Source organism: Xiphophorus hellerii, chromosome 15 (assembly GCF_003331165.1).
Source record: "Xiphophorus hellerii strain 12219 chromosome 15, Xiphophorus_hellerii-4.1, whole genome shotgun sequence".
Taxonomy (NCBI): domain Eukaryota; kingdom Metazoa; phylum Chordata; class Actinopteri; order Cyprinodontiformes; family Poeciliidae; genus Xiphophorus; species Xiphophorus hellerii.
In genome coordinates, this window is record NC_045686.1 from 13,151,292 (window position 1) to 13,175,000 (window position 23,709).

General features: G+C 38.6%; 3 protein-coding genes across 5 annotated transcripts; all 3 read right to left on the reverse strand.

The window, feature by feature from the left end:
- Positions 1-2,484: 2,484 nt before the first annotated feature.
- LOC116734484 (phospholipase ABHD3-like) lies at positions 2,485-8,916 on the reverse strand. Of its 2 annotated transcripts, none has more exons than XM_032585915.1 (9): positions 8,724-8,916; positions 7,684-7,844; positions 7,426-7,608; positions 6,459-6,504; positions 5,815-5,927; positions 5,563-5,736; positions 5,421-5,469; positions 4,077-4,242; positions 2,485-3,984 (listed from the first exon to the last, which is right to left on the reverse strand). In XM_032585915.1, exons 1-9 carry the CDS (start codon positions 8,727-8,729, stop codon positions 3,728-3,730), a joined length of 1,155 nt encoding a protein of 384 aa, XP_032441806.1. In that variant the 5' UTR covers positions 8,730-8,916; the 3' UTR covers positions 2,485-3,727. The 2 variants fall into 2 exon arrangements, with proteins under 2 accessions (XP_032441806.1, XP_032441805.1); XM_032585914.1 differs by having other exon boundaries at positions 8,493-8,916.
- A 1,099-nt stretch (positions 8,917-10,015) lies between these two features.
- ctsbb (cathepsin Bb) lies at positions 10,016-12,852 on the reverse strand. The gene is made up of 10 exons (XM_032584550.1): positions 12,772-12,852; positions 12,296-12,419; positions 12,110-12,195; positions 11,864-11,978; positions 11,673-11,788; positions 11,141-11,226; positions 10,926-11,069; positions 10,730-10,846; positions 10,192-10,320; positions 10,016-10,099 (listed from the first exon to the last, which is right to left on the reverse strand). Exons 2-10 carry the CDS (start codon positions 12,416-12,418, stop codon positions 10,023-10,025), a joined length of 993 nt encoding a protein of 330 aa, XP_032440441.1. The 5' UTR covers position 12,419; positions 12,772-12,852; the 3' UTR covers positions 10,016-10,022.
- Positions 12,853-13,980: 1,128 nt separating this feature from the next.
- On the reverse strand, positions 13,981-20,706 carry fdft1 (farnesyl-diphosphate farnesyltransferase 1). 2 transcript variants are annotated; one of them, XM_032585721.1, is made up of 8 exons: positions 20,492-20,706; positions 18,139-18,236; positions 17,335-17,518; positions 17,067-17,195; positions 16,491-16,682; positions 15,912-16,088; positions 15,076-15,228; positions 13,981-14,994 (listed from the first exon to the last, which is right to left on the reverse strand). In XM_032585721.1, the coding sequence occupies exons 1-8, from the start codon at positions 20,588-20,590 to the stop codon at positions 14,773-14,775; spliced, it is 1,254 nt and encodes a 417-aa protein (XP_032441612.1). In that variant the 5' UTR covers positions 20,591-20,706; the 3' UTR covers positions 13,981-14,772. The 2 variants fall into 2 exon arrangements, with proteins under 2 accessions (XP_032441612.1, XP_032441611.1); XM_032585720.1 differs by lacking the exon at positions 20,492-20,706 and having other exon boundaries at positions 18,139-19,287.
- Positions 20,707-23,709: the final 3,003 nt, after the last annotated feature.

A 23,709-nucleotide genomic window follows, 5' to 3' on the forward strand; every position in this document is an offset into this window, starting at 1 on the left:
ATCTGTCAATCTCAGCAGCTATAGTGTTGAATCATTAACCCGTAACCTGAGGCTCCGCCCATCACACCAGGCAGGTACAGCAGGGAGGAGAAGGATGGTCTGGAGAGAAAGTTGAAGATGAAAAGTAAAAAATTATGCTGATGAGTGATTAAACTGAGGTTCAGTCATTCTAAAAAATAAAAAATAAAAAAACATATCTAAAATATTTAAAAAACTGATTTATATGACATTAATTGATAAAATATTATTTTGTTAGTGCACTGCATAAAGAATTCAAACATGAGAACCATAGGGAATGACAAAAGAGGATCAGTAGGTGAATATAAATCAATTTTATGTATTTTTATTATAGAAAAAGCTTTCTTCTACTTACTGTAACCATTGCATTATATCGTTAAAATGAGAATATGAAAATGTGCTGCATGACACTTTATGCAACATATTTGCATAAATGTCTCTAGGTTCATCTAACTTAGGAAAAGGTTAGACAAACCTCTTATTATGTTAGATGGGTTATGAATAACCAAATTATTTGTATTTGCAAAATGGAAGAATGACAAGGGAGATATTTTATTATTATTACTTAAAAGGTTATATACTGTATATATACTGTATATTTCATTAGTAGTTGGTAGAATAACCTTGGGTCAATTTTTTTCCCCCTTTCACTTCAGACTTAGCTGCTGAGCAAAACCAACAACTTCCTGGATGGGTTTGCAATGCAACTGACTTTGAGCTATAACTAGAGTCTCTGTCTTGTTGGCAATTTGAAGAAGACAATTGCTAGAAAGTCAGTCACTAATCCTGGGTAAAGGCAGACAGGTGGTATAACTGGTGGAGCTACACATGTACAACTGAATGTCTTCTGCAAAGATGTAGGATTTGTCTAAGAAGGGTCAAATAATTCCAATTAATGTAAGGATATTAAAAAATAAAACAATAGATCCAGAACTGAACCTTGTGGAGTCCCACAAAGATGTAGAGACAATGTCAAAGAAGATATTGTCTATCCTTACTGAGACTGTTTCAATGGACAAAATATAATATTATGTTGCTACACCATACTTACGGATTGGTGGTCTCAGTTTCAGATCGCCTTTTTCCTCCAAATGTCATGCTGGCCATTTTGACCAAACAGTTCAATTTCAGTTTCCTAAAACAAAATTTGTCTCTAAAGGTTAATCTGTTTGTCCATGAGTGACTTTGCAAAGTTTCATTTGTTTTTATATGTTGTTTCTGGGATCAGAAACAGACTTCTCTCAGTCTATGTCTATACTCATTTCAGTATCTATTTCTTAACCTATTAGAAGCTTACAAAGCCAGGACATAACCATCTGAATTTTACCAAACTGTTTAAAGGCCTTCAGTGTATAAACCTTTCAGACTTTAAGGTAAGAAAGAAAATGTCCTTCTTTTTCTTCTAGCATTTAGCAAACAGAAATAATTTTGGTAATCCTAATCTAAAACAGGAAGTTTTTATGTCAAACAGTGAAAAAATAACTCATGATGTCTTTTAATGGAGTCTTTAGAAATATCTGTTTTTAACTTTGTTTATGGAAACTTTTGAAAACAACCACTCCTTTCTCAGTATTCTCATATTAAGTTGCTTGCCTCCTTACACCCACACAGTAGGAGCTGTGGATGGTATTTGGAGGTGAGGGCAATCAGTTCAACTCTCAGATTCCAATCTACAGGAGTTGGAAAGTGGTTGTTTGTTTCTATTTTTTCCACAAAGTAAATGCTACTTCAGACCTCTTTTTTTTCCCCAGACCACAACTGAATCTAAATGAGGGTTTGGAGTGGTTAGGATTGTGACAGAGGGCGTGGGGCTTTACTGTTCCTGGTTAATTATTGATGTGTTTCGGGTTAATCAGCTACATTAATGACTCTACCGCACCAAGATAAAAGGCCTGGGATATAATCGGTGAAACCGGAGGCGGCTCGCTGTCAGGATCGCCGTGTGTTGTGACATTTTTACATAAAGACGAACCTCGTGATATGTGTTAATTAAAACCATCTGAATTATTTGTTGATCTTAGTCACTTAACTTTTAATGGAGAAAAATGTTTGATGCCATTTAGTGCCTTAAACCTTTTGCACATTTTGACAGGTTACAACCACAGATAGTCCATCTAAAACCTGATCATCATTTCTGTGTTTCTACATTTATTGAGATACTTATTTATTATTTTATTCAACTATTTGACTTGCCTTTGAGAGTTGCTATTTTTTTTTTATTTTATTTTGTTTTGCTTTCTTTGTGCTCAATGACAATAAAGAGAATTCTGATTCTGAAAGTTAATTGACTGTTAATGGGATTTGAAGAGTAGTGCTTAATTATGTAGTGAACAAAAATAATACATTGGTTTCAAATATCTTTGTACAAATAAGATGTGAAGATGTGAGCTGTGACTACATGAAAAATTGAAGGGGCATGAAGACTGTTGCAAGGCAACCAAATATGTAAATTAATCAGATAAAATGTAAATTCTCTAGATGCCATTCTTTATTTGTTTCTACAAGATTCAGTACATAACATAGAACAAATTATTTACATATTTGTGCATTTACATGTATGTGTCTTATGAATAACAATAAAAAGTATGATTGTGTTTATAGCTCTGACAAGTGAAATGAGAGCAACAATGTCACTCAAAAACATAAAAACCCATTTTAAACGTGCAGAAACAATGTCAAGGTACATGTTGTTAAAGGCCAACAATTAACAATTTTAGCTGCAATAATTTATTCATGGCCATAAATGATGCATGAAATCACTTCTCACTAAGAGTCACCTAAAATATAAAATAATGGAGGCATCTGTGATGAATCTAACTTCATTTCCACCTGGATTTTTATCACGTTAAAGCAGGGTCCATTCATCATAAGCGCAACAGTCGATACAATCGTGAAACATGTCTGTGCTGCCACAAAAAATAAATTCGAAACAAGACTTCTCAAAATGCCTTCAGGAACAGTCAAGCAGATTTGCACAGACTAAAATTTTTCTCATTCATCTGTCGCTTTTTCATTGTTGACCAATGTGCAATCGGTCAACAAAAGGCAAATCGTAGCTAAATAAAACTTTTTAATACTTCACATTCTTCCTGACAGAAGATGCTAATATTTTAAGTGCACAGAGAGATCAAGTGTGTATCTTGTACAATTTTTACTCATTTAAGTTTTTATGTACTCTGAACTGCAAACAAGCAAACAGTACATAATTTAAGGTGTTTAAAATACGTTGATGAGGAAGCAATGCATCAGTCTTAAAATTCTTTATATTAACACCAGAGAGTAATGAAAGTAGAGCAGTTCCGTCTTAAACATTCTTTTTTTCCATGCAATTTGTTTAAAAAGGCTTTTCTTTTTTCCACATATTACTTTGCTCTCTGTCTGGGGTGGATTTTAGTGAAGGAGAAACAGGAAGCAGTTAACATTCCAAAAATCATTTAAAAGTCATTTAGAAATATTTCTTCCATTTGTGCAAAAGCTTTTCACATGCTTCAGGACTTCATACCTAAACACTTGAAAAGTGGCTTTCCCTGCAATGAATTTTAAATTAGTTTGTTTTGCTCCCATCTGAGGTAGATCAGCAGGGCTGCGATGACGTCAAAACATTTGGGTGGACGGCCAAAAGCATGCAAGGAAAAAAAAAAAACACACACACACACACAAAAACAATACATTTCAGTGACTTTTTTTTTCCTCTATTCAAGATCAAGCTTTACTGACTACTGACATCCCTGATTGGTTTTTCTCCAACATCACTATGTTGTTGATTCGACTCATCTTTTGCCATGCCGCAGGCTCTCTTGATGTCCTTCGGGTGTTCAAAGACTGCCTGGACAAACTGACCGAACAGGCGCTCCATGTAGCTCTCCCCGCGAGGAAACAGACCCTCCAAGAAGGCAATGTGTCCGCCGTGAGCCGTCAGTAGCAGGGCAACGTTTGGCAGCGTCTGGACTATGGAGACTGGGAATGCTGCAAAAGCCGCAGAGACATTCAAAAAGGTCAGAGACAAGTTGCAAAGTTAGTAGGTCTGTGAGGATCTGACCTTCCTGTCATCTACTCACTACTCTGTGGAGAGAAAGGGTCATCAGCAGCATTGAGACACAGGATGGGTACAGCAGTGTGGGGGAGTTTCTTGGCTGGGCTGGCATCATGATAGTAATCGACACACGACTTGTAGCCAAACACATGTGAAGTGAAACGCTCGTCGAACTCCCGGATCGTTCGTGCCTGGAACAGAGAAAAGAATTAGACGACAGAGGACAGGAAAATAAACGCTCAATTCATGATTTTATTTGCATTCCTCTCCACTTCCATTTCATACCTGTAAACACATCATTTCATAGCAATTTACTTTAATCATGGCAAATCTGTTTTTATCTGTTATGGAGATAAAGTGTCATAAAGATGTTCAAATCTCAGGTATAATATGAATCAGCTGCATTGCACTCTAGACCTTTTTACTTTGGTTCTGGTTCTTTGAACCGACAGACTCAAAAAGATAGATAAGAGGCCCTTTTCAAACTAAAATAACTGAGTGACCACCAGCTCATAAATATAAGACATTAGAGTCAACAGACTGCAAGTAAATATACTGTAGAAAATAACTTAAAATTGTTTCTTGTCAAAGCTGGTACAAAACCTTTCACACAGAAAGTCAGCCCCATTTGCTCTTCATCTCTTCTTCATTCACAAATTAACTTCTTTCATTTGTTAAAGAAGTGTAGGTTAAAAACCTACACTGCCAAAATCTATATTATAGTGTGCATTTGCACCAGTGCCATGTGAAAATTACACCAGTCTTTATATGTGAAATACATCTTATGAATGTTGCAGTCCAACTTAAACGCCTTATGAAATAAAAAAAAAAACCTGAAGTGTATGGAGGAGTAAGACCACTGTAACGGTTTAATAGATTGTAAATGATTAAGATGAACAAGTCGTGATTGCAATTCCTCCCATTGACCACTAGAGGTCATACTAGAGAACAATGTCATGGTATGAGTTTCTTAGATGTTCACATCTAAAGCCACTTAGTCTCATCTGATCAAAACCCTTACCAGACTCCTCTCTTATGGTAAAATGAACACAAAGTCCTTACCTGGTCTTGTTTTTGACAACTGCTTTTTAATTATTGCGCTTAGAGTGACTAAAATAAGCTTATTAGAAATTCTGATCAAGTTAAAAAGTAATGTGCTATTTAAAACTACTTCAGTTACATTTGTTCATTAGCAAATTCATGTTTTTCTTTATGTGGGATTTGTTTTTCTCAACAAGGCAAATGTGCTAAAATAAAAGTAGAATTTTTCTACATTTTAAATTATGATATGATGCTATGACATTAAAACAGGAACTTATATTCGTTACCAATAGTGTCAATATAAGAGAGGATGTTCAACGAGCCGTACCTTCAGGACATAGTCGACATCCACCACTTTCTCCAGAATCTTCCTGTGCCTGTAAGAAACAAGGCAACATTTAGTTTTCTAATAAAATCTCAATCTACACACTTAACTGTGGTTAACTTGAATGTACAACAAACTGTGCAACCTGGTGACTTTTTGGCGCAGGCCATTAGTGAGGTGTTTATTGAAGAGAAGCCAGTTGAGAGGCTCCTCCATCGAGTCGGACGACTTCAGCGCATCCCAGGCGACGGAGATGGTGATGCCTGCCACCATTCCCGACTCTGTGCGCTTACGGGCCAGATAGTTTAACAATATCATTCTGCAGCGGAGAAGAAGGGCCGGAAAATAATTAGGATTAGGTCAATGAGATGCACTGAGCTGGTCGCCAACCACTCACCCTCCAAGAGAGACACCAGCACCCAGAACCGGAGCCTGAGGGTACAGGCCTTTCACATGCTGCACAACTTGCTCCAAATCTGAAGTGTTAGCAGCGCAGTAGGTCACTGGGGTCTGAAAGAGGCACGGATTCAAAGGAGAAGTGTTGGATTCACAGCTAAAAGGAGGGCCTTTATTCATCATCATTATTGCCATTATCACCATAATTATTGCCATTACTGGCAACTCTTACACTACAGTTGCTCTAGCAACACCCAGGGATGGTCATTCAACAACATTATTAAAACCAGTGTGCTAATAACAAACATCTAAATCCACAAAATGGTATCTTTTTATATATATTTAACTCACTAAAATGGTAGGATTTGACAAAAAAGAAAACGTAATGTACAATTCACTAAATCATTCTTGAAATTATTTGTATTTTCTAACCATGTGAGTGAACTTTTGAAAAGGAAGATAAATGCATATTGTTTTAGAAAAAATATATTTATGGTATATATTACAATTTAAAAAATATCTTCTGAATAAAAACATTTTATGTAGTAGAACTACTTCAGAGCAATCACATTTATGAGCTACAAACATGGTTACATCTCCAGTACTGATCACTAAAACAGTGTCTCTGAGGTTCATATTACATACCAACAACTCTTCCCCTCCTACTCCTCTGTTGTTGAAGACCACACATCTGGAAAAAGAAGAATCAATACAAGGAAGTTAAGTCTGTAGGACAGTTGAAATTAAATAAATATTTCCTTAGGATAGATTACTTTATCTATTTAATATTATTGTCTGAACAGAAACTAGTTTTGACAGCTCTCTGCAGACTTTTGGATGCTACTGGAGCCCCTTCGCACTTCCCCCTGAAATTTTTCTTTTAATTAAATATCAAATTTTCACATATTGGTAACCCTTAATATTTATTTTTACTTCATGCAAATGAGACAGATTTAAATGCTTAATTTTTCTAAACTGATCAAAGTAATCTGAAACTCTTAATTTGTCCATGACTTCCTGTGTGATGCAGAAGCCCATATGTATTATGATATTACATGTGTAATATATTTCTCGCGCCTACAAGAGACTACTTTTCAAAATAACATTCCATTAAAATAAGGCAGACGTCTTGATTTTTCCGAAGTCACGAAATGGCTACACACAAGTTAGAACAATGATTAAAAAGAGACGGCTCAGGTTTAAACATGTGGTCAAACGCTACTGGGACTTGAGGAAACACAAATTTAACTTTCTTTATTTAGATGTGGTATGAAAACAACCTAATGCCCGCTGTTAAATGTGGTGGAGAATCCATGACGCTGCAGGCCCATTTCTCTTACATATTCCCTCGAGACCATGTCAAGAGGGCAACGTATTGTCAACTCTTTGAAAGATCAAGACTTTTCAAATAAAAATCTGGTGGACTCAAGATTATTTTCTCACTCTTTTGAGTAAATAGATTCAAATAAATATTGGCTTTTTTCTGAGTAAGATTATCCTACTTAGCAGCTAATTGAAAGCTTTTAGCACATCTTTTTCAGCTGCACCAAGGAGTGTATGGTGTATCTATCCCTAATTCTTCTTTTTTATAAAAAGCAGAAGCAAAGCTGACCTGTAACCCCGTCTTGTTGCCTGGCTAACAGCATGAAGCACGTAGGGCTGCTGGCTGTTCCCAGTCAGTCCGGGGAGGATGAGCACAGTAGGTCGCACGCAAGATTCAGGGTAGGTCTCACTCATATGATTGTCAACCCAGTCCAAGGAGATCTGACCACCATCTAGTGTACGAATCAACTCACTGAAAAGAAATTAAAGCAAAATAAATTACCAAAAGTAAAAAAGGAAATCACATAAATAAAAGGCTTCCTCTTACTTGCGATAACAGACAGAGGGTCTGGATTTAAGGAGAGCACAGACCAGGGTCTGCACCCGCCCTCCCCAGCACCAGGGAGTGGGATGGAAGCGCTCAGCTACCACAGGACAGTGCTTTTTGAGGAATACACTAAAAGCTTCAGTACATATCAAGGCAGGAGTCTGAAAAGAAAGGGAGACCAAATAATCTCTGAAATAAACAGAAAAGGTGTTGACATTAAAATCAAACAAGAATGTATGCAGCCATCAAGCATTATTAAGCCATAGCACATAGGGTCTTAGTGTTAATCAAATGTAAATAGTTGTAAAAGTAATCTGCACTTCTTAATTTCGAAATTTACCAGATTAAAGAATTACATACCTGAGTTTTTCATTATTTATGGAAAACACTATAAAAACAGCATCCTGCAGATTGTGAACATTTATACTACACGAACTCCATAAAAGATTATTAAAAAAATAATTTAAAAAAATGAGCAAATAATACATAACAAAGCAAAGTATATTTAGTGATGTCATAAACTAATAAAAATCATTATTTTGAAGAATGAATAGATAAAATAAATTAAAGCATGTTTACCGAGGTAAAAAAAAAAAAAAAAAAAGACTGAATACAGAAAAGTAAAACCTATTTAACGCTGCAATAATGAGAGTGCGTTTAAAAGAGAACGAACGAATTGAAAGAAAACAATTTTTAAAAAGTAACAATGGATAAACCCACATTTTGGGGAAAAAAACCCATAAAAATAGAATAAGTAATAAAGCGCATATAATGTAGTTAATGTCAGCTAAGCTAGCGCTGTGACTGACCTCACACTTGCGGCCCCACAGATAGTATAGAGCAGCGGTCACTGAGCAGATGAACACCGTGTACGGCCTGGAAACAGACTCCCAGTATGTTCTCCACAGCTCCACACTGGATAAATACATGCCAGTGACCTATGGCTATCCTCCAGCACAAACCTAAAACCGCAGTGCCGACAGCGCTCGACACAACAAAGACCTGACAGAAAATGATTAAAGTAACCTCGGGGAACCTGCCTTCATCCCCACCAGCTACCGATCAAAGGTCGCTTCCCGATTTTCTTCAACCCCGACAAGTCCCATCAGTTATGACAGCGGCGAAGTCCACCAGCGGCCTTTATTGACCGGTATGTTCTCCGGGAAATGCCGCTTCCTGTCTGCCAGGCCATTACCGAAGTGTTTGAGTTTAAACCAACCAGAGTCTGCCTCTGATGGCGAGTCGTTTAGATCCCGCCTTCTTGCCTTCTTCTATCGACATCAAACTCAAAATGTGCTTGAGCGCCACCTCCAACGGTGTGGCGCTTTGCTGTAAGTGCATCTTTGTGATAGATTATCTAATCAATCGCAGCCTATCTAACAAGATCTATCTAACTCGCTTAAAAACTAGTTAAGCGAGTTTTTAACTCGCTTAACTAGTTAAAAACGTTTAAATTCCATTTCTTCTTCTTCTTTCTTTTAAGCCAAGTAAAGTGGCTAAAATTAAACTAATAACATCACAGATTGGCAAAATGTTCCAACATTCACTTGGTAACTTGATCTGAACTTTGACTTGAGTTTTTCAGTTTCTAAAAACTCTCAAAATCATAGTGTGATATTTTTATGGCCACGAATGATATAGCTTTACTTCATCTCACACACAGACAATTCTTGAATGAATGTGCACCCTTATTTCTGCTGCTCCACATAGACTGAACTGTTGAGATGTTGAAATCCAACCCATTACCTTTGTCTCGTAAATACTGATTCCTTGGAGTTTGTATTTTTCTGTCAATATACTGCAATTAAAAATTGGTTACCCTTCCAGGGAGTAAAATAAGCTATCCCTCCTTTTAAGTGCCCATATTTTGTGGGCAAGGGAGTTGGCAGTCAAGTAGACCAGGCTGGGAATTTTATGGAACAACCTTCACCAATCATCTCATTTCTTTTAACATGTTTTTTTGTGTGTGTATAAGCAAATAATTTATATGAAAATAAATGAAAGAAGAAAAGGCTCATATTTACTTTGATATTAGATTTATTTAATGTTAAAACAAACCTTATAGAAGTGCATGCAAATACTTTTTGTTACAAACATGTGTAAAAGCAACTTTAAAAATAAGCTTCTAACTCACATTTCACTATACAAACAGAAACAAAGCAATTCCTAAAATAAATTCAGATTCTCATTAATCAGGAAATGCTGCTTCAGGCTCTACCATAAAATAATCATCTGTCATGAAATCCATTCCTTATGATAATCTGAACATAAGTTTACATGTCATGTACTTGCTGGTCTTAGACCTTAAAAAGAAGCTCGAAACATATTTTTTAAATCATCTATTTGAGGGGGATTCCTGCGACCACTTCAGACTCAATTCCACATTCATCATTTCCACGTTTTATTTTGAAGAAACCTGTATGCGGAAAGACACATGTATTAGAATGTTGTGAACTTTGCATTTTTGTTGTAGAATATGAATAAAAAACGTTACATATTCACTTTTACCTTTGTCTCCCCAGTCATTGTTCCAGGAGTTTGCAGCCAGCCAGTAGGGGGTGCCATTCTCCTCCCCCCAGCCTAGGATCTTTATGGCATGACCTCCCAGCATTTCTCCAGTCACATGCTGATACACGCCTGTTACAGCAAGAAAGAGCTCATTAACTTTCATGCTTAAGGAAGAGCATGAATACTCTTCTAAGTGTCAGTTCAAAGAAGTCAGGAATATGTGGAAAATCAGTTGTGACTCAGTGGTTTAGATTAATGCAACAAGCAGGATCAGACTGAACAGGACTTCAGCAGATAACTGGCCTGCTTATCTGTCTCTGTATCCACAGCCTGAGAAAAAAAATGAGGTGAATCCACCTTGCTATGTTGTTAAAACACATAGGAAAGAAGAAGACAAATACTTAAATTAAAAAAAAGATATAGTGTTAATCATAAAATGAAGTTAAACACCTCAAAAATCAAATTAAAGGAAAAATGTGAACAGTTTTGTTTGTAGAGTGGAGATGTGTGTACACAGCTGGGATAGCAAATTCCTCACCAGATTTGTACTGCAGGAAATCCTCATAGACACTAAAAGCTGCCTCCACAGGCCCGTACTTATACAGCTCTGTCATGATCTGTTGCTGCTCCGAAGGGATGCTGTACGAGCGCAGGCCTAGAGGGGAGCAGACAAAGCTTAGAGTCAGACACGAGATAAACCAAAGCCAGCAAAACTGTTTTAAAAATGCCTCTACCAAAGTGTTTGTCCTTCGGGTAAGACACAGCATATCCATCCGTGCATTGCTGCACACATTTAGGGGTTTCTTTTTCGCCTTGGCACGGAGGACGAGTTCCATTTACGTGATGCTCACAGGAGGCAATGGTGTAGGGTCTGCAACCTGTAACACGCACATAGCTACTAAGTTTTTTGGCCCTCAAAAGATGCAGTGTGAGTGTGGGTTGAACTCACCAACTTTGGAGTCATACAGGCCTCCTGTCACAAGGCCAGTCTTAGTCCAGAACTCCCAAGCAGCTGAGGGATAACCACCAAAACACCTGCAAGCAAACAAACCCACAGTATGTGTCACTTTGAAAAGTCAAGAATGCAAGAATATGAAGGAAACACACCAAATGGTTTGAATGTATTATCTTTTCTCCTTGATCTGGGTTAAGCTACCAAACTGTTTACAATGCAACTGAGCAGGCTTCTCCAAAAAACTTTCACCATTAAAAATGTCAATCAAGTCTCAAAATGCCAAGTACTGATATCATTTGGAGGTTATTTTTTTAGTCCTTGGAATAAACATGCAAAGGCAAAAATTTGCACCTACAATTAACAATTCAAACATTACATTTTAAGGAAGATTTTGCTTGCTTTTTTGTTGTTTTCCTTTGAAAAATTGAGCCACTGTTGTCACTTCTCAAGCATAGTTATCTTCTGGATATTTAAGAATCTAGAAGTGCCCTTTTATGTGGAGAAATTTCTTTGTTCTTTTGCTCACCCCATTCCACATTCATCACAGCAGGTGAGCAGATCTTCAGCAGAGATCTCCAAAGTGACCTTACCACCACTTTGGATACACAGACGGTCAGATATTGCTTCCACCGCCCCAAAAGCCTGTAGGAAAAAAAAGATAAGTAACAAAATGTTGTGAAATAAAAGGTTGTTTTTTTTGTAGGGGTGTTTTTTTACCCAGCAGGATCCACAGGAGCCCTGGTCTCTGATCTGATTGAGGGTGGGACAGTTGGGCCACTGCTGGCGTGGGTCAAAGCTGTCTGGAAGGTTTATACCTTCAATGTTATGAACCCTAAACGAGAGAGGAGACAGTCTGTAACACCCTGCAGATGACAAACCTGTTGATTATCACCTGTTTCGTCATGTGAGAGTTTGAACACTCACATCTCACACCCTGAAACATGAAACACTGTTAAAACTTACACTTCTGGCAGTTTGGGTCCGTTCAGGATGGTCCCACAAAGCCCTCTCACATAGCTGATGTCAACATTATGGAAGTTGTGGCCGGCCTAAACAAGAGTGACGTAATACAGCTGGATTATTACCACAGTCTGTGGCCGTGTCACTTTCATCTTGGAAAAAAAAAAAAAGAAAACTGAATAGTCTCACTGTCCAGGTGGTGTTGGCTTTGTTAATAAGGTGGATCAGTTCTGAGGAGAAGGGAGAGGGATTAGGTCGAGCCCAGGCAACGGACCCCGTCACCGCGATACAGAGCAGGAAGAAAGGATGCATCCTGAATAACAGATGACATTATTAGTCAATGGGAGAAACATTATTAAAACACCTGAAATCATAAGAACTGTGATAATTGTAGCTGTAATTACATACTATTTACTGTTCCAAGTGATGCTAGCTGTTATGCTTATTTTCTCTGATTAAAACCAGAAACATTTAGTTAATTTTATATATGACACCATTTCAAAGAAATAAATTAATGGATAACTTTCCCAACTTCGAATTATTAAATTCTGAGATAAACCAGTGCTGTAAGTATTAATATAAATAAAAATTATTTCAATATTTTAACTAGTACAATTCTAGTTACAAGAGCAAAAAAAAGACATCTTAAATCAATGTCCTCCTACCTGTGTTGCTGTTTCAAAGTTGAAAGCTTCTCTTCACTGCTGTTATCGTTTACGTCAAAGAACAAGGTCTGTTGCAGTTCTTTATATGAGATGCAAAGTCATAGAATCACATGTTTATGCAATAAATGTGTCATAACTGTTTGTCTCATGTGACGAGAAAAACTCCAAAGGTTTACTGTTGCTCCTGGAATTAGGATACAGGTGAGAATAAAAACAGAAATAATGCAAACCCATGCAAGTCCCTCTTTATTTTGGTAAACAGAAGAGTAATTCACAAGGAACTGTATGGATCTCAGTCTTCTGCTTTAAAATCTATACCCCTGAAAGATGTTGATTTACTTATACAAAAAAAAAAAGCAAATCAAAGACATTTTTATAAACCTCATGAAACAACAAAAACATACAATAATTTGCTACAGCTTGCCTGGTAGTGGCCATGAGACAATCACCTGCCTTCCATAAATCTGAAGCAGCTTCGAATGCTTAACGTTTGCTTTACAATTATCGTTACGTCAGTTTAAGGTCACTCATGACTTACGTTTAGCATTATATTAACAAAGTGTCAGGTGCCTAAAAAATAGTTGTAAACTTGATTTCTTATATTCCTCGCTGCTGTGAAAAATGTTTTGCTGTTACAGATTTCAAGCTGTGGTATCTGGTAATAAGTTTCAAATTGTTAAAAAAAAAAAGCAAGATTCTGCTTAGCTGAAATTTCTGCACACAGGAGAATTTTAAAGCATGAATGGCCTATTTAAGGTAATACCACATGTCAGATTTAAGCTCAAACTTCTACTAGGCCACTCCAACATCTTACTTTTTGTCCTGAGTCATTGATACTAAAGCACACTGTCCTCCTACATAAGGAGGACAGTGTGCTTTAGCTTGAAGTTGCTCACCATCTTTTATTTTTCTGGTTCCATTTTGCCTCATAAGCCTATGAAAATGTTTTGTAAGTACTTAGATCATTCAGACATTATTTTTTTTAGCAAATATGAGATAGGCCTTTGTGTTAATTTTGGTCAGCCATAGTTTAGATGTTGGGACTGTCTTAAAGAAACATAAAACAGAAACAGTGACCTTAACTTTGGGAAAGGAGGTGTGTAATATGTCACCCTTCTTCATTTAGTAGCCAGAAAACACAAAGGCGGTGAAACAGAGTAGTAACTGTGAACATTATTGGTTCAAGTTTGCATAAATTTGACTGCTCCATCCATTAAAAAAATTGCTACCACATGCATTATTTATTTGTAGGTTCATTTTAACAAGGTTCTCCATCTTTGACTCAAATAAAATAAAACAGAAGTGCAAGCTTACTCTGATTTCACACAGGTTGCACCCTTTATCTTCTTTATTTCTTCAAATATGTACAAATGAAAATGACACATTACATAGCAATGTTTGTAGCCCTCCTTTGGTTCTGTACAAGGTCACTCTGTGCTAGCACTTCTACTCACCAAAGCTGTTAAGGACACTTTGCCAACAAATTCCTTTTGTTCAAAATATATTTCACTTTATTCAATTTTTTTTAGTCCATGACTGATAAAATTAGCAGAAAGATATTTCCCACATATTGTTGAATAAAGTCAAAACTCAATGAAACATGAAATGTTCTAAATCGGTTATTGGAATATGTCCATGTGATCCAACAGTGCAAATGCTGATGTACTTTAAAGTGTTTCTCATAGTGAGGATTCAACAAGAACAAAAAAGCTAAAATTTCAGAAAACAAAAATCAGTGAAACTTCACAAAGGTAGATCGCTGTTGTCTAAAATCCTAAAACTGTCCTTTTGCGGCAAACACAAAATGGATGAGAACGTGTCAATACCGCAGAATTTTTTTTTTAGATCAGGCTGCAAAAAGAATCCCAAAGTTCAACAAGTCTGTGGTTCTTTAACAGCCAGTGTGAGACTCCAATGTGGGAAGACGTTCCTTAGGTTTCCCAAGGAAGAGAAGGACTAGATGTCCAGGAAAAGACGGGGGTTTTCCAATCAGGAAGACAGTCACTGCATGTCCCCTGTGCTTTGCGCCTGGGCAGCTGTCGTACTGAGATACTGCCAGCTCAGAGCGGCAAGCAGCATGGCAGCCGACAGGTACATAGGAGACAGGTGGTGGTTCCTGCAGCTGACGTCGGGTTGAGGAAGGGCCGACTTCTCCTGGATCACAGCCAGGATGTGCAGCGTCTTGTCCCGTGTCGGATCGGTGAGGGAGACCTTCTGTAAAATCTGCAAAAAAAGAGAGGAATTTGGGTCAACAGGTTCATGTAGCAGAAGCTGGCAGAGAAAAGACTGAGAGAACCTGCAAACCTCTTGGCTGTACTGAGCGATGATGGTCTGCACAGCTCTCATGTTGGTGGCTTCCATCATGAGGGTGACAGCCTGTCCCTTTCTGATCTTCACCACACTCTGAAACACCATCGGGTTGTTGTAGCACGTTGAGAGGGTAGCTATTGCCATCACCTGGTTGACAGAGGGATTACATCTTTTCAGTCGACAAAATCAAAGTGCTTGCCTGAATTATCATCCAAAAAGATGTTTTAAATGCAAGACAAAAATCCATTTAACATACATATACATAAAAAAGCAGTATGTATTTGCGTGTCTGATGTCACTACTGCTGTGAAACCAATAAGAAAAACATCAATAACTCTTCATATTTGATTCTGGGATTTTCCTAGTGCTAAAATAACCATAAATAAGGAGGGCAGATGTAATTAAACACTGTTGTAGACAAGAAGTCTGTAAATTATTTAAAAAGTGAATATTTCTTATAAAGAAATAAGAAATATATTTCCAGATATATATTTCTGGAAATATATATCTAGAAATATATAACAGTTTCCAGATGTTGTAGTAATCAGCATAAAGTGTCAGTCCCAGTGAACTCCCCACTACGTTGACAACTACTTTATATTGCAGTAGCCATATTACTTTAAACCAGTAATAGTGCTTATTACTGGTTTTAATATACACCAATTATTTTGACAGTTCAATTCCAAATCTACAAACACAGATTTTGTTGTCAAACCTTTCCTTTAGTTTAAAGTAACTTTAATGAGAATATATGCTGCACAGAGAGTGAAACACCTGGACATTAAGTGAAATCACCACATTATTTGAGTAGAAGACCAAATGGTCTTTACTTGTGGAATGGCGCAGAAATTGAAGACGCTTTGGTTGCGCAGCCGAGACAGGTAGGCGATGACGTCGGGGACGTGACGCAGAGCGTCGGTGACCAGCAGGTTGAGGCAGGACAGAGCCGACTCCAGCTTCTCGGGCTGGGCCAGATCCTCCAGACGACTCGCAAACTGGCTCCACGCCTGCACAGTGACACAAAAGAGATGACATTTACAACATTTCCTGCAGTCAACATGTCCCTTGGTAAAAACAAAAAAGATCCACAGCTCAGGTAGGAGTAACTGGAATGAAGTCACATCAAGTCCTGTTTGCAGCTTGTTACAAGCCACGTATGAAAAACACCAAAATATGTACAACACGGTGCTCTGTTCAGATGACTGACATTTTCTTTTAACCTACATGCAAATTGCAAAATGTAACAGTGGGCAAAAATTAATCGTCTATATGTATAGTGATACTAATAAACACTTTATTTCAGCTCAGTGGGCATCTTTTGCAAATGACTCACATTCCTGAAGCCACTAAAACTGCCACAACTGCAACGCTAACAAACTCAAACTTGATGTTTTTGTTGTTGTTGATACCTCTTTTGGCCAGAAGGCCCGTCCCTCCTGAGTATCTTCCAGATAGTCTCGGATGATGTTTGTTTTCTGCAGGAACAGGCCCATTGAGTTTGCCAGATCGGTGTCCCGTCCCACTTCTGGATCCTCCAGCTGGGAGGCAGAGAAGAGCCGCGACAGACCGATGCCGACGAGACCGGCAACGTAGTGGCAGTACTGCACAGATTAAAAGACACACAACAAGGTTGTTATCATTATAGCGAGGTACTAGTAATACCATTGTGGCTAATAGGTCACCTTACGTTGCCCCTGGATTAGTTATTAGTTCTCAGCTTATTACACATTTACAGTATAGTAAATGTGAAACGCTTGCTAAATCTATTGTAACTTTTTTCCTAGAATGGAAAAAAAAAACGTGTGTGGAATTTAAAACATGCAAGATTAAAGATAAGGCAATGATCAGCTGCCAGCACAAACAGTCTATTGCAATCATTAGGCAGAACCTTTATAATAAAATCCAACATGTGTAGGAATCCATTCAAAGTCATGTATTTTGCCGTTTTGCTTCTAACATAACTGTGACACACGGATAACACTTACCAGGTCCCACTCTTTCACGGATCCCACCTTCTTTTCCAGAAATTCAGCCATCCCGACTCCCATCCGGTGGCAGATATCAGAGATGACGTCTCTGTATTCCTGAGCAAGGTTTCTAAATTCCAGTGATATCTGGGTTCAAACAATCCAGGACAATCACAGTTACTCTTAATGAACTGCATTATTGTAAATGTACATCAACTCTCTCATGTAGAAATCCCTCTGCAGTGGTTTGAATGGATTTCTTTGTGCATGTATGGGTGCCGCTGACCGTAGGGAAATCCTCCAGAACTCGACGGTCCTTCTCATGGCTCTCAGTGAAGCACCACTCCTCCTGGTACAGGTACGTGTGGAAATTGTTAAGCATGGGCACCTTCTTCTCCAAAGAGATGGTCATGTCGTCCTCAACTGTGTCCAGTGCACGAAGCACCAGGTAGAAGATGCAAACCGCATGTCTGGATCAAAATAAATGAAAAAGTTGCAAGATTACAACTACAAACTTTAATGTGTTTTATTGGAATTTTATTTGACAGACCAAAAATAATCATTGATAAACTGTTTGTTAGTTTTGACAGGAAACCAACAGACTAGTTAGACATTTTCCCTTTAATATTTACATAATTTCCAAACTATTTAAATAAATGATCAAACCAGTCCTTGAGAAAGTTATATTGGGTAATCGTGAACAGATGTTTTGCTGCAGCCAAATTGGATTTTACAAAGCAATGTGCAAAGTACACTCTAATGACTGCTATTTAGGATAGCAAATAACTGAAGAAGTTATTGATTTAATGGGGCTGTTGACGGTTTTATAAAAGTTAAACTGACGCAACGCGTCCCTCAGGAGGAACTGACAAACACAACATTGCTTTTGCAGACATGCAAAGGAGCTGCAGATGTCTTCACATGCCTGAAGTTTTATACTGAAGGACTCAATATGGCTGAAATACACGCACATCTACCTTCGCGTTTCTTTACGTTTTTCAAGGGAAGATCCAAGCTGCAGCCATCATGCTATGGAACATTTTGCAGACACACCTCTCCTCACCTGCAGCTCAGCTCAGCTCTGACTCACCTCAGCTCTCCGTCCAGTGCCTGAATCACGGCCGCAAAGCTCCTGCTGGTCTGATTCAGATATACGTAGCAGGTCCGCAGGCTGTCGCTCATAGACTCCTGGCAGGAGAGACAAAGAAAGGCTGTTTGTCGGTAGAAACCCGCGGTTCTGAGGGCGCTACTGGGTCTGGTGGCCTCCTGCAGGCCCCTGTCCCCGCGCCTCCTCCAGCCCTGCAGGACGGACCGAGGGGGAGAGGAGCCGCAGCCTCGCGGCGCCACCGAGAGAGAGCGCTTCAACACGGACAGAGAGGCCGGACATTTGCAGCAGGCTCCGGCCATGCGAAAACCCTGACGGGAAGAGCCCGAGCCTGCAGTTAGGAGACGACACGGTCCATGTGGAGGCCACGCTGCTTGGGGGAGTAACAAACTCCGAGTCCATGTAGAGGACAAGCGAGCGGAGAGAGGGGTCGAAGCGCGTTGTAAAATCTCTTGGAGGGCGTGAGGTCGCTCCGCAGGTCTATAAGCAAGCCTATCGCTGCATTAGCAGAGCGGACCTGACGCAGAGCGTTTGTAGATCTGTTGTTATGATCAGACACACGTCCCCACCCCCTCAACCCAAAACACGAGCAGCTGCAACGTTGTTTCCTAATCCAACTTCAGGAAATATTACCGTTTAGATCAATTTAGATCTAATGCTAGTCAAAAAGATATATAGGATGCACTGCTGCGGGGTTGTAGTACATGTTTTTAATCGATTTTAAAGTAAATATAGGCTCAAAATAAACCTTGTCCAACCAACTGGTATTTTCGCAAATAAAATGAGGAAAAGCGGTGCTTAGTTTTAGCGCTGTCGTTATCATGACTAAAAGAACGTGTGCGTTGTTACAGTACACAATGCACTGCAAAACGAGTGTTTATTTCTGCAAAACGAATCGTGACAAACAGATCGAAAAGCAGAACTAAGAGGGGCAGTGTTTTGCTGACATCTTGTGGAAGACCGTGGGAACTACATCCGTTTGGATTTTCTTGAAAAGCAGTGCAGTAAATGAGGTTAAACAGGCTCAAATGAAACACAGGCCACTAAGAAAATGTTCTGTTGTTGTGTTTTCAGGTGCAACTCAATAAATTCTTTGAGGTTTTAAGTAAGCCAGGTTGTGTAGGCAGGTGCTAATTATTTTTTTTCGAATTATTTCAGCATCTTCATAAAGCTTGCCAGCTGAGCAAAGCAATAAGAGCCCTAAAGTTTCATGGTAAGCAGCTGACTTTTATTTGACAAAATATAGATAACATTGCCCCCCAAACTACCAGTGACTGAAAACCTCACTCTGGACATCAAGCACATTGGATTCTATGACTCCACTCTTTATTGAAATCTCTGAGGCCCAGCCTGCCTTGTGCACATCACACTTTTTCAAAACACCCAACTTTTCATAACCATAATATGCTTTGCTACAGCACTTTCTGATTAGCTAGTTTCTTAAACAAGGGCTTTTGTAGCTAATTACTTTCCCTGTGCTGGAGGGTTTCAGTGACTTGTTGCTTTTATTGGTGCAGAAAACTACTGGATGCTTGAGGTCCAAAGCAGTGCATGAAATGTTAAAAAAAAGTGTTGCATTGAAGAGTTGTGATGGAGAGTTTTATTTACATTTTCCATGTTAGCCTAAAACAGACTATGGTTAGATAAATGTCAACCAAAGTTCCTAATATTTTCAAGGCCTTAATAGTGGAATACAGTGGCAGTGATCACTGTTCCACATTTATCGTTGATATTGTTAATAAAGGAAGTCAGAGTGGCTTTTTGCTCTAGCCTGAAATAAAGGCCACCCAATCAGTGCGATCCCTTTAGAGTGGGTTAAGATTAATTCGGATCACCACATTTGCCAGGACACATTTAGTAGGATGTAGCACTCTTTGGAGCAACAGTCTCTGCATTGCAGTGACATCTATTGTGCGCTGAGATGTCAGCAGCAAAAATCGGAGTCTGTTTTAAGACATTTTTGCAGCCTGATTTTCTTTTCAGGTCACATTGGTGTTTAAACTGTGGGATTATCATCTCCCTTTAGTGGTGAACCCTCCAAGCTCATTATGCAATTTAAATCCTACGTCAGAAGCCTGGTAAGAGCACAGACCTAATTTGACAAAGTCCTATTAGTTGCTTGCTTCCACTCTCGACGGCGCAATTAACTGAACTGTAAAGCAGCAGGCCTAAATTCTAACAGGCCTGTATGTTCATTTTATTATGATTTGCATATTTTTTGTAGCTGTTCTGAAAAGCAGAACACGACGTGCTGCATAATCCCCATGTTAAGTCCAGGCTCTCTATAGTGCAGCGTCTGTCTCAGTACGGAGCTTGTTGCGGAACGTATTTTACTCACATAATCCAGTTTTGGCATGACAGCTCTGCATCCTCCCATCTTAAACTTAAACAGGTTAAATATTTCCTCCGGATGTCCCAGCGATTTCAGGATGTCCATGTTGCCTCAGGTTGTCCCGGTCTTACTCTGGCAGACTGATGTGCAGAACTGAACAGATGCTCTCCATCGGCGCTTTCCTCGCTGAGATGCAGCTGTCCAAAAACCACCATTAGGTGAATGATGTTTTCAGTCTCAACCGCGTCATATGGACTGACGCTTACGATTGGCTGGCTCGTCATGGGTCTACAGCGATAGGTCCAATGAGCGATCAGAGCGTCTGGCGTGATGCCCCGCCCCTACAAAGTGTCATCTGAGCGCACCTTTGATTGGCCCGTTGGTCATCCGAAAGAAAAACCATACCTGCGCAATAACACTTAAATCGACGGAAGTAGGCCTGTATGGCAGGCCATTAAAACATATAATTAAACCACACTGTGGCATAGACACTTTGTATCTTTGCAACGTTATAGTAGTAGCATCATAACTCTGGAAAGAATTAAGTGTATGTAATACTAACGCTATCAACATTATTTATTTATTTATTTAGTGTGTTCATTTCTGCATAGTCAAAAAGCATTGAGTCTGGATCCCTTCAGTGTCCTATTTTCTGTAAAAAAAAAAAAAAAAAAAAAGGTCAGGTGTTGACTTTGTTGAATTAATGGAAAAGTATTTGGTTTGGGCAACACTTGTATTAACTAATGAATTCATTATAGAATTAGGTCCTCCCAACAAAGAATATTTGCAGGATGCTATTGTTCGCCTAATTTAATGTATCTAAAGAAAACACAAAAAGTTTTCAGAGGTCATTTTTCATTTTAAAATACTATGTTGGGCTTATATTACAGAATCATTTTTGATATGACACAAAAGCAACAGCAGTTTAAATAACCACTTGTTAAGGTCTATGTGTGTATTATTTACCAACGCTGAATAGACAATTCAACAAACCCTGAAGCAGAAGACCACACCAGGTGTCGCTCCTGTTAGGTAAGGAGTGGAAACTGGAAATAGGAAACTGAAGGGACAATTTACACAAGCTCAACGTTTGGTGACAAAGTGAGAAGAAACGTTTGGGGTTTGATGGGTATCAATTTCAAATGACATGGTCAGATTCGGCATCTATGTAAGAATATAAATCCATCTAGCAGGGAGTTTGTAGGGAAATTAGCTCTGCTACAGAGCAGACACTCCTATATAGGTTAATAATGTAGCAAAAACCAGATGTTTTGGGCAACTTTTTGACTCTGTGCCACAAAAAAATCTAGCGGAGTGTATCTAATTGAGTGACTGGTAAATATGTATTTATTATAGAAGTCCTGTCTTGCTATTATGTGATAAATTAGTTTGCCCGGTCATTGATACAAATTCTTATTTCAAAAGTGTCCACACACTAATAAACTGTGAAATGCGGAGAAAAATTCAACCAAATTTAAACATGAGTAAATACATTATTTGCTTTTACAACTTTGGCATAAAGGGGTGAAAAATAATATTCTACTTTCTAAATAAATGCTAATATTCAACTATTAAATGAGGCTTCAGGTAGTGTCTTGCCTCTAACTATGGACTAAAGCTTGTTGACACTGAGATAAGCTGAGCTCCCTGATTATCACGTAGCACATAAACAAGCCACTGGATTACAGACAGCTCTGATGTCCAAACATGTAGGGGACAGACAGTTGAAATCAATTGTTTGCTTCCCATCTTTTTGACTTCCTCCTTTACATGCTCTCTTACACAATGCCTGCATACACCAGCACAAACACAGAGCAGGTATACAATGTTGCTAAATTGTACATGAAAATATTAAACACACAAACATAAGAAAAAGTACAACAATTGTTATCTTTAACATAGTTTGACCTATATTTCAAAAATGAATAAATAAATTAAATGAGAGGGTTAAAAAAAACAATCCTAATGCACATACACACATGCTGGTACATGTAAATATTTTTCTATTAAAATAAGGCCACAACCTGCAGTCTATGGTTATTCAAAAAAATGCTGCTGGCTGCATTGCATTCAGATGTCTCAATTTCACAGCACAGGGATGATCATTACACCCATTCAGAAGTCTGTGTTTCTGTTTTGGAGTAATTGGTTTTCTTGATAATCAAGGATGATTAGTTCAGGGTAAATTCAACAAGCCCAAACCTGCCTAATCAGAGAAACAGTCTGCCGATAGAGGTGAGTGACAAGTTGTGTCCTGGTTCTGAAAGACTCTGGTAGGCAGGTGAAGGGGAAAAGCGGGGCATGACAACTGATACAAATAAAAGCAATAAAATTCATTCAAGATTAATTTCTACCACAGTATGAATATTGAACCGAATAAGGTTGTTTTTAATAAGAAGGTTAGACAGAATTACCTAATTTGATCAAATGCAATACATGAAAAAGAACATTCACACTTGTCCACTTACTTAATGGTACACTTTGTACGTACCTGTTAACTTCCCTTTTCCTTCAAAACTGCCTTAGTTTTTTTGTATTATTTCAACAAAACTAATATATATTCCTCCATGTTTTATTCCATATTGAGTTCCATTAGTGCTAAAATAAGTTTATGTCTGTAAGAAGTGTACGTAGCACTCTTGTACAATGCATCATGTCTAAGTGTATATGTATGGTGTCTATTCACTGCATTGTGTCTATGTGCTACACTCAATGTAGTATTCTGACCTTCAGCAATTCAAAATAAAGACTCATGCTCTAGACCAGGCATGTCCAAAGTCCGGCCCGGGGGCCAATCATGGCCCGCGGTCAGATTTCATATGGCCCGCAGCTTCGGTCTTATAATGTATTATTTATGGCCCGCCTGCACTGTCAAACAGAATAAATAAATCATAAAACTTGAAACTGTAATTCCTCCTTTCACCAAATGGTGGCAGCACCACTTTAATACTATCAGTCTGCCTTCGTGCAGCGAACCCCTCTCCACTCATTTCTGCCATGGCCACTGCAAAGAAAACAAGTTAACAGTGAGGGCCGCCGCTTTCAAGAGAGATGGGAATTACAATACTTCTTCACTGAAAATCAAGGCAATTGTGCTTGTCTAATTTGTGAGACGGTTGCCTTGTTCAACGTAAAGAGACACTAGCAGACTAAACATGCTAACGCATACAACAAGCTAACAGGGAGTGACCGTGCTGAAAAAGTGAAGCAGCTCCAAGCTGCAC